Consider the following 11370-nt stretch of genomic DNA (forward strand, 5'->3'; position numbering starts at 1 on the left):
CGTGTCTAGCTGCTCTGAATATCAGCAAACTCCTCTTTAACTAAACCAAATTTCTTTCAAGCTGACAGCACTGCTTTAAATGTGCTAAACTTATTTTCACAGAGACCTTCCTTTTGTTTCAGCACTGCACACAGCATAGTGAGCTTTGCTAATGGTAGCTGAAAGCGTAGCAGCCATGAACTAGGTCAGTCCTGCAAGTGTCAATATATCCATGGCTCTGTTCTGCTGCCTGATGCTGTCCAGTTAATGAACTTTCCTCCAAAAGAGAGAAGTCATTCTGAGTAGCTGAACATGAAGTGATTTTGTTTTTCTTTCATCTCACGGTCATTAGCTCCATGAGATGTATTTTTCCATGTTAGAACCTCCTTCCCCTCACCCCCACTAAGTTTTGAATGATATTCAAGAAGTTCCACTTCTGTCATCAACATTTCTGACTCCACGGAAATGTTTTGCTGGGGAGCATGTTGGATGCTTTTCCTGTTCTTACAAACTTGCCTCTCATTTAATACGTTGAAGGCTTTCACGGGACCTCAGTGGTGCTGCAGCCTTAGGTGAGGCTCGCTGTGACCAATCTCTGGTTTTTTGTTTTTTTTTTTTTTTTAACTGATTCCAGCTTACCTGTTCGTACAGATTTTTACTGTTTTACCATTTTGAAAGAATGGGCAGCAGTAATAGGAGTGGTGAATTGAGATGGGCATGTTGCATGGCTCAAGCTGAAACAAAAAGGTGAGGCTGAGTACTGAAGGGTACAAGGCCAAGTTCTGAAGTGCCCCAATAAAATAATTAGTGCTCTCTCTTATGTATGATCTTTTAATATATGAACTTGCACACCTCAAAGCTCAGGAATATGTTGGTGACCATGGAAACCCTTGGTCAGTTCTGTTCCTTAGCCCAGGTTTCTGGGGTTATCAGTGCAGTGGGTGTGAAGCTCTAAGTGTGTCTGCACCAGAAAAGCTACAAGCACAGCACCACTGTGAAATCAGCTCCCCAGAAATGCTCGTGAGGTTTGGCTGTCCTTTGTTGGTAAGGACATGGATGAATCAGATTTGTGGTATGACAGATAAGCTGTATCCTGCTGCATGTGCCCAAAAGCATTTGTGGTGACATCTCCACTGCAGGGACCAATGGAATGGAGAACAAGGTTTTCAGCGTTTCATCTTCGATGGAGTTGTTTTGTTTCAGTGCCATACGGATCACCAAAGCATCCTGAACTAAGCAGAGGTGCACTAAGAGAAGCCATCAAGCCCCAGCTGCTGGTGCAGCTCTGCTTTCTCTGAGCTGTGCAGTTGCTGTGCCGGAGGTTCCCCTCAGAGGGAATTTGTGCAGTTGGTGACAGAGCAGTGTCTGGGAGCAGTGCTGCTGCACTGCAGTAGCACACGGGCACTTGGAGCCTGGGAACAGTTGGAGACTATCAGTATTGGTAGTATGAACGTGGGGTCAGAGTTGGAATTAGAAAGTTACATAGCTCGAGGCTTAGAAATCAGTATTCACTGTTGCATGTGTAACAAAGAAGGTTTCTCTCTGTAGTCAGGCGATTATCCAGTTGCTCAAGAGAAGGGTTGTTATTTTTCCTTTCTTAGTATAACACTTCAAGAACTTAAGGTTGGCTACAGCTCTTCTGTTCCACGTCCTTTTTCAGTCAGTTCAGATTAAACCTGATATGGGGCAATCCATATTGCCATGGATGTATTTCTGCAGTGCTTTATGTATTTCTCTGACAATATGCCTATCTGAAGTTATTGTGATTGGTGAAGTTTGGAAAGAAATTTTAAAAAAGTCAAACAATTGTAAAATGTTCTCTAAGACATAGAAAATATATTATTATCAAATCTAAATGGTCAAACTGTCACTAAAGCTAAAGCCAAAAATGACAAAAAAAACCAGCTTGGAAAATGTTTATAAAACTCAAAGTATTTTCTAGTAGTGAAAAGCCTGGCAATGTGTTGGAAAATACTGTTTGTTTTCATTAGCAATTCCTTTAGGTTTTGTAATGCAGTTGATTGATTGCCATGGCCACATTGTGGTTTTACACAAGTTCCTTTTTATACACTATTGCTAAAAAGCAATATGAAATTAAAATGTTAATTCTGGTTTTCTTCAGAGTGGCAACCAAGTTAAAAGTTATTTGGTTGACACAGGAAAGTAGAAAATGTATCATTACATAAAAATTTCTTGTAAAATTAATTGAATAAGGATTTTTTAAATGAAGGTGCTTAGTATGCTAATTAATACAGTTGGGTATTAATTCAGTTGGCTATAAGCTCTAATTTTATCAAACATAACTTTTATTTTTGCTGCTGTACAAAGTGAGCTTAGAGAAATTGTTTTGGGTGCATGTGCTTGGCCCTTCAGCAGAAGAAGTGATCTTGGGCCAGCAGACAGGCATTCAGAAGCCATCTGAAATATATGTCCTGTAAATATTAAAGAGGTGACTGTTTATGGTAGAGCTGTCAAAGCTCTGGTTGCTTTGGTCTTAGCCTTAGAATTTGCATTCTGAGAGTCTAAATTAACAGATTTAGACAATTACTGCTTGTGTCTGGTATTGTTAAACTCTAGATGATGCACTAATTTGGATTGATTAATTAATTAATCAGGATTAATTTTTGCTGCATGTTAGCTAGATGTGATAAAGGTCTTTTTAGTTTTCTTTCTTTATTGCTTCTGAGACTTTTAGAAGAATCTTAGCTTGTAAATCCTGCTCTGCATGGTATTGGCACTTCCAGACTGTCACATTTAAATCAGAGTCTGAAATATTAGTTAACTGATTCTTTCATATCCCCAGGACAAGGAGGGCTTGCCAGCTGCTGTGGAAGTGGGGGGACTGTCACCAGGCAACTCTGCTGTCTGGAATATAAATACAAAGAGGCAGGAGAGAAACAAATTCAGTATTCATGGCCTGAGCACTTAAACACATCTCTATTAAATTTATAGAGTGTCAAAAAGGTTATGAGAAAAAATACTCTCATCAAACACAAATAAATTAAAAAATTATTAAACCCCAAAAAAAGCCTGCTTAAAGTAGGTGTTCCCATTCAAGTTCTGCATTTAAACTCTTTTGTATAATTATTACAGGCAGCCTGTAAAATGTTTCAAAACACTTTGTATTTCATTTTGTAAGCCAGGCTTTGTGGATTTCTTGACCATTGGAGTACGATTTTACCTCATTATATTTTTTGCAAGTTTTAGCTGCTGTATAATTTGCTGACTAAAATTACAGGGGGAAAAAGAATTAAAAATATAATCCATTCAAAATTTGCAGTTTGCAGGACTCCTGGAGTTTGGCTTCGACTTGCAGGAATACTACATTTCTGGGTCGGTTGAAGAACAGATGGTTATCAAGAGAAATATCCCCTTAAGTGCACAGTAAAGCAAACTCAAAAGATTCATCAACCGTGCTTTAATGTGGGCTCGAGGTATCACCAAAGTCATTAACCAGTGCAGAGAAAAGATCTGAAGACCTCAAATGAAGATGGGAGATGTAACAAACAGGAAATAAGTACTTATTTTGTCTTCTGGTTTTGATTGCTGTTATTTTAGTTTTAGCTCTATCCTGTGCATCCCCTTCTTATAGTTCTAGTTTTAGTTCTGTCAGTATCAGCAGTTTAAAAATTAATCTGGACCGAAAGCTTCCTGCTCTTCTTTGTAAAGAAATAATTCTGAGTTTGCTGATCACTTAAGACATCTTATGCTTTCCAATGTCTCCCTCCTCTTAGCAGTTTAGAATGGTAGCAATAGGCATTAATTAATACAGCTGGGTTTTGTAAAACCAATAGCATGGTATTAGAGAGATATTTCCCCAGTTGTATTTCATATTTTGAACACGCTGCTTGCACCACAACTGTTTCCCAGCTTCTATTAAAAGAATTAGTAAAGTTTTGATTAAACCTGGCCCCATTCCCTGTAAGAGTCCAAGGGAGTAAATAACAGCAGTTAAGATGGAACATGTTGCCTTATAAGAGGGTCTGACTAAATGCTCTGCACGTGGCAACTTGGACAGTTCAACAGCTTGACATGACACCAAATAATTGATGAGGAAACCAATGGAGCCTCTTCTGTTTGTAAAAGGCAGTGAGTGTTTTTCCTGTCTTCTTATCCAAGAAGTGAGCGTTGTTTTTGTTTATGTAACAGGACTGTAAAGTGAACCAAGACCCCTTTAGATGGAAAGTTGGTTTGTCTGCTAGAAACAGTGGAAGTCTCATATGTAACGTTTACTCTGAATGACTTACAAAGCTGCTGCTGGTCTTGTGCCTGCACTGGAAGCCTGGTGTGAGGGGATCAGAAAGCCTGGTGTGAGGGGATCAGAAAGCCTGGTGTGAGGGGATCAGAAAGCCTGGTGTGAGGGGATCAGAAAGCCTGGTGTGAGGGGATCAGCCTGGTGTGAGGGGATCAGCCTGGTGTGAGGGGATCAGAAGCCTGGTGTGAGGGGATCAGAAAGCCTGGTGTGCACCCCACATGTATGGACATAACTGACAACGTTCTTGAGTTGTTAGAGCTGTTATCTCTCTCATCTCTTCATTCTAGAGAGCTGTATATTGCCTTAAGTAAAAATCTGCAAGGTAATCTGTAATTTAACCTGCATTTTTTGGAAGGATTTTTTAAAAAACACATATAAGATGTTGCTGAACACTGCCAAGGAAAGTTTTGTTCCTCACTGCCCCTCTGGCTCTTGATGTGTTAATAATATAAAAACAATTATGGAAATCATAGTGATTTGCTTAATCTGTTCTGATTTTCTCCCTTCCTTCCTGTTTCCTATGATGTATATTTTATACTGCCTTTGCTCTCAGTCTTTGCTGCTTTCGCATCACTTTACTGAAGTCTGAACAGCATTTTGTGTCTGAGTTACAAACCTTATATTATGTTTCTAGATTAAACTGTTGTGAAAAGCATTTTCATGTTACCAGTGAGGTTTTTGGCACTTGCAGGCCAGACTTCCAAATGTTCTGTTAAAGAGAGAGAGGCAAGCTTAGGAGTGTGTTTTTTGTGACGTGACTGCCCGTGGCCTCGTGCGCAGCAGCTGATGCACCAGCCCTGCCTGGTTCTCTCACTGCAGGGCCGTGCCCACCGACTCAGGCCCAGCCTGGCACAGGGACGCAGCCTGGATGCTGGGGGTGGGATGTTTGTTTGCTCTGTGATCTGCTAGGTGAAGAGGTTGATTGCAAACTCACGTGGGTTGTGTGTTTGAGCGTGGAACCTGCTGCGGGTGCTCGCTGTGCTCGGCGACGCCTTGGGGTGACATCAGTCTCCCACACTGTGCTGCTGGCAGTGGGCTTGTGTGGTGGGGCCTAAGACTTTCTTGTAGAATTCTCTTTTGCATCTTGGTTGTTTTCTGACTTGCATACTTCTAGAATAAAGTGCACTTTAAAAAGAAAAGATTGAAGGCTTAAAGCTGCATATTAAATAAAAATGGAAATTTTTATTCCATATGTATTTTATGCCAGAATTTGTTCTTGTTTTGTGTCTGTCTTGTGTGTGTGTGTAGGTTTTTTCTTTCCCACATTTTCTCCTCCCATCCCCGCCTTTTTCCCTCCTCCCCTGCTTCCCGCTCTCCGAGATGGTATCTGCAGGCTGAGCTGCAGCAGGTTAGGGGCAAGGAGTGTTCGGCTGTGCTGAGTGCAGGACACCAAGGAGTTTGCAGAGGTTTGGAAAGAAGTTTGCATTGCTTTTTAGTTGTGCTGCATAAGGATGAGAATGTGTAGTGGGTATTGAAAGTAAAAGTTACTCTGAATGGAATTCCTGTTCATTTTAGAGGGATTGCACCTATAAGGACCTTAAAGGAGTGAATGAGGTAAATAATTAGTTAGGAGAAAAAATGAAGTAATTTTCACTATATTTTTCAATTTGGGATTGAAATGATTTATTTGTAGCCAGTATGGATTAAATTGGCTGACTTTTATCAGGAAAAGCAAGTTTGTTTATATTGGGTTTGCATGGTTTACTCTGGGAAGTATTTTCTGATAATTTTTTGAAAACTTCTGTGGTCTTATAATTTCCATACAATTCAAATACAGACCAGTTTGAGCTGTGCTATTTTTAGAAATAATTAAGTGTGTGTCTTTTAAAAGCAAAACTCCTCACTTTATGACATAAGAAAAGTTGTGAGTAAAAGAGCAGCATAGTTACACTAATATGCCATTGTAGCATGTTCCCATCCTGTCATCTGGAAAATTAAATCAGGTTCCAGCATGGATTAACATCCAGACTTGTGTGGAGGGAAGGTACTGTCTTAAATGCCATGAAATTGAACAATGGGATTATACAGTTCACAGCTAATTTCAATATTCTGCTGTACTTGGCTTTTTGTTAAACAAGATCCTGTATGGAGAGGCAGGGATAGCTTTTAGAACTTGGAAACATTCACAAATTTAATTAAATACTAACAATAATAGCTGGAATATATTTGACTAATGAATGCAGTGCTCTACATAATATGCACAGACATGACATGGAATCTCCACTTCCAGAGTGAAAATCTGGATGTGTTAGCCATGAGACCTGCACTCACCCAGTGTGGAATCTGTGCTCTGTGTTACCCCTCTGGTGAGTCTGTAAATGCTGCAGAAAAGCCTTGCTCTCTGTCCCCGAGAACGAGCGCTGGCTTTGCTCACCCCTTTCCAAAATAATTGTTCCAGTGGGAAGCGATTCCGTCGGTTCCCTCAGAAGCACCTCTTAAAGCCGTTGTAAGGGACACTGCTGCAGAAATAGCCACACAGCCTATTTCATACAGGGTTTTCCAGCCCGTGCCTCCCTGGGACACGCTGTCCCTAGTGAGTAACAAGGGCTGCTGGAGCTCCAGGACTTTGGCCAGCTGAGATTTTGTGGCAGCAGCTGCTTTGTATGGAGCTGTATCCTCTGGGAAGAGAGCTTCCAATGGTGCATGTCAGGTTGGTAAGTGAGCCCATGCTGGCTTCACTGAAGTCACTCATGGATCTTAGGGAACTGCTACAACGTGCCATTGGTTAACAAGCTTTTTAAACCCGAGTGTAATCTTTAGGAATAAAATCTACTTTTTTCTTGGTACCAGCAGTTTATCACATATGTGTATTTCATTGCATTTGTGCCCCTACAAGAAGGGGAGATTGCAGATGGGATGGTGTATTTTAGCTTTATTTTGGAATGTTATTACTTGTATTCTTTCTGCTTTACACATGCAACTTACAGTTTCCAGTGCTGTATTTCAGCATGTATTTATATTCATGTTTTCCAGGTAAGTTTGTGAGCACTTGCTTTAGGCATAAACTGTGTGGATCTTGTCATCTTTGCGAGCTGAAACTACAAAACCAGTTGTAATGGAAGATAAACAGGAGATACTAGGTTACCAAAAACAGAAAAGTTCAGCGTGTAGCACAACCTGAATTCTTGTTTTGGGATTTGGACAAGTTTAGTTAGAGAAGCATCTCCATAATTCCTGTGACTTTTTCCTTTTGGGGATTAACCTGCACTGTGTTTGTTCCTGGTTTGCAAGGTCTCCTCCTGCTCTCAGCTGAGCTTTCAGAGCTCTGTTAAGTTATAGGTGACTGCAAGGCTTCAGCTCAGTGCTTTGCTGTAGCTGGGCGAGAGGTTGGTTGGGATTTCAGCCTGGCTCTTCCCTTGTTCTGATGTCAGCAAATAGATTCCACTCTCCTGAACTTGAAAAAAGTATTTTACATGTGTTTACTTTGCATCATTTCACTCGAAAGCCTGTTAAGTACCTGGAATAACAGCGTTCCCTATGTTTTGAGTTGCAAAGGGCTTTCTTACTGTCTACAACTACAGTGGAGCTGCATCTAACTGTTTGCATGCGCTGTGCAAAACAAATTACTGCGAGTAAAAGTGTTTGAAGTTCCCAAGTTACTTTAGTTTTACAGGCAGAGTTGACAGTCAGTTCTGTTCATGTGTTTGCCAAATATTTCACACGAGTGCTGAAACAGTTTTCACTGATTAAAGCTGAATCTGGGTGCTGGCTTGGCCTGTATCTGTTTGACTGTTTTCTCTTGTTCAGAATAATTTGGATATCATGTCTGGTGTGATTTTTGTGTGACTTGTGCTTATTCCTTCAGGGGAGAGCCTGGCTGTACTGAATAATATAATAGCAATGTTTGATTTACCGATATTTATATTTCATAAAGTTAGGTATCTTGAGGGCCACTATTGTATGTATTTATGTCAGTCCTCTTGGTGTAGTGAGGGTAGTCTGGCTTCCTGAAACTTCATGGCATGACCATGTAGAATTTAAATATACTTCTATTGTGTACACATGGGTAGGTAAGCATAGTTAAAAATGCCTTTCAAATTCACACTGTGTTAACAGTGAAGAATGGATGCAGTGATGAAAGCTATAAGATGTGAAGTAATTTCTTTTTCCCTGTGACCAGTGTAGTGTTTTCCAAATAAGGATAGTGAAAGTTTAGTAAATATTCCCAGACCATTTAAAAGGTGAAGTGGTGGAGCTGACCCAATCTTAAATAGAAAGAACTTGTGAAAACATGAGGACCTGTGGCTGCCAGGCATACCACAGAGTGGTTTTCTTACCTGTAGTGTTCCAGTTTGTCTGGATTAGCCATCCTGATGCTGTTGTGAGTTGTGTCATCCCAAGTGGCCCGTGGACAAGCTGTATCCCTGTGTCACACAGGCATGTGACACGCAGGGCAGTTCCCTCATTGGGACCATAGAGGCAGGAGCAGGGATGTGTTTGCTCAGGGTGAGTTCAGCTGCTGTGAACGCTGGAGTCTCACCAAGCCCTGCACAGACCTCTGCCTCTGGACCAGGAGCTGAGATGGGGCTCAGGCTTCATTTAAATACACTCCAGTAGGTTTGTCTGGCTGTCCTTCATGGCAGAGAGCTCCAGGAACACAGAAGGGCTTTCAAGATGCTAAGAAAACAGGAAAAATACATGTTTACACACACACACAATTACTTTGTATGGCTAATCTGTTTTGTTGGATTTTTCAAGAATGGTTTGCCATCTACGGACGAATGTGTTTAGAGCAAACACACTTTGGATTTATGTCAAATTGAGTTCCTCATTTCCCTAAGAAAATGGTAAATGATACAATGTTGTATGTGGCAGTATGTGTATATATATTTATATTAAGTTTGAGAGCAATGGATCAATTGGGGGGCGGGGGCTGGAATGTAAGTTTTATGTTCAGACACCATTACAGATGTCTGCAGCAATACAAATTTGTTTCTTTCATTGATTTGGGGTTTTTTCTGTGAAATTCTGAAATCTTGCCCTCCATTAATTAATTTAGAAATTATTTAAAAATATGCATCTTACTAGGTGTGGCATAGTTTCCTTTTAGCACTGGTGCTGTACTTGCTGTGCTGAAGTGTGAAGCCATACTGTCCTGTTAATTGCTAACTATGTGCAGAGGGGGCCCGTGCCAGCACAGTTGGTCACATCTTTTGGTGTGTCTGGACACTTTGCTCACTTACCTGCGTGTAGGCTGAAGAATTTTCAAAGTAAGGCTTTAAAAGGAGATCCCTTGCTCTCAGTTTCTGATTTGCTGTGGTAATGTAGACAGGTTTGCTGATATGTGCATGTACAGTTTGATATATTGTATATGTATCACAGTGAAATGTTAAGACCAAGCATCTGATTGTATGGAAAATGTAAAGCTGGACAGTTTATAAAGGCCCAGGCTGTTGGATTTCTCACGTGGACAGAGTACACCGTGAACAGGAGCTTGCACCTGCTGGCAATGGGGCCACCATGGCCCAGCACCTGAGTCGGCAAACGCTGCTCTGGGGACTCCAGGCTGGCACCTGTGGCACAGCAGGGGAGGTGCCTGTGCCACCCCTCGCTCCTGAGCTGGGCATGCCTCATGTGTTTGGTGTCTGCAGCACCAAACCTGGCCTGGCACCCGTGACCCCTCGCTCCTGAGCTGGGCATGCCTCATGTGTTTGGTGTCTGCAGCACCAAACCCGGCCTGGCACCCGTGACCCCTCTCTCCTGAGCTGGGCATGCCTCATGTGTTTGGTGTCTGCAGCACCAAACCTGGCCTGGCACCCGTGACCCCTCTCTCCTGAGCTGGGCATGCCTCATGTGTTTGGTGTCTGCAGCACCAAACCCGGCCTGGCACCCAAGGGCAGTGCTGCCATGACACTGTTCATTTGTTCGTGCATTGAACTTGATTTTGAACTCTTGCCTGATTGTTACATGGTTTGGTGTTTGTAATTAAAAAATTATCTTTGTAGAATGGAATGTGGCCTTCTCCGATGTATTCCTTTGAAAAATGGATGGCTTTGAAGAGATCTGTTTTAAATAGGTTGTCGTATAAATAATTTCCATCATGATATTCTGTTGTTTTATGAACATCTCTAATTAAATTTAAGATAACTTCTCAGGGAATACTACCATATTATTTATTCTGACAGCCAAAGGAGTAAGGACGTTGCATCAGTCTTGAATGCTTGGTACTCTGAAGTGTTTCACACTTGTTTTCCTGATGAGAGAGGTTCCAGAACTGCGTTAATTGCCTCTTTACAATGCTGGATAAATATTTTTGGGTTTTTGGGGAGCATACCTTAACATAATTATAAAGTAATTTTGAGGGATTTGTAAACTGGTATCACTGAAAACTGTCTATGGCGATAAATTAACACAGTACCTGGAGGTGGCAAAACTGATGGTCTGATTTTAACCAAAATGAGGTGCATTGGGTAACCATTTCCTGGTGACAAGCCCAGGTGGCAGATTGCAGCCAGAAAGATGTAGCCCAAGTACCAGCCTGAAGTTCAGTCTAGCACCAGGGCTTCTTTTAAAAAGTAATTTATATATATATATATATATATATATGTGTGTGTGTGTGTGTACACACAGACATTACATTTTTGTTTCATGTGTTTTGTGTGTGTTTTATGTACAGTTTTTTTCTGTCTGGAGGAGGGTAAAGGGAGAGCCTTGAAAAGTCCTTCCCTGCTCTTATCAGCACAGCAGCCTCAGCTGCCCTCCTTGGATCCCCTGCCAGGGTTGCTATCATCTTCTGATCAAATATTAATGTGTGATTCTCTGCTTGCTCACTAATCCAAAGCCAATTAATATTATCTGTCAATTATTTACAGATCCTGAGGTGCGGAGGCAATTCCCAGAGGGCTACAGTGACCAGGTTTGGAATGCGTAATTAATTTTTTACATGACAAAATTTATTTCAGGGTTGTTCAACATATTATTGCTGCTCTTTTTACTGAAAGAGATAAATGCATTCTTAGAAAGAAAAAGAAGCTGTAATTAGAAGCAGAAGGATAAAAACATTTTTACACATAAAGCAGAAAACGGAAGAATTTGGATCTCATAAGATAGGTTTACAATCTCATTTTTACAAGCGAACATGAGAGCAAGGAGGAAAATTGATTAATAAATTTCACTTTTTGCCTTTAGGTGCCAGA

The 11370-nt window shown here is 41.1% G+C and overlaps 1 protein-coding gene across 5 annotated transcripts in view; it reads left to right on the plus strand.

The window, feature by feature from the left end:
- Window positions 1-11370, plus strand: part of DENND1A (DENN domain containing 1A) — a 152953-nt gene that overhangs the window by 20063 nt on the left and 121520 nt on the right. For all 5 annotated transcript variants that reach the window (XM_053962529.1, XM_053962530.1, XM_053962531.1 and 2 more), the window contains exon 3: window positions 11047-11090. In XM_053962529.1, coding sequence (XP_053818504.1) covers window positions 11047-11090 — 44 coding nt within the window. The remainder of the gene's footprint in view (window positions 1-11046; window positions 11091-11370) is intronic.

This window comes from Vidua chalybeata, chromosome 21, assembly GCF_026979565.1.
Source record: "Vidua chalybeata isolate OUT-0048 chromosome 21, bVidCha1 merged haplotype, whole genome shotgun sequence".
In the NCBI taxonomy this organism is placed as follows: domain Eukaryota; kingdom Metazoa; phylum Chordata; class Aves; order Passeriformes; family Viduidae; genus Vidua; species Vidua chalybeata.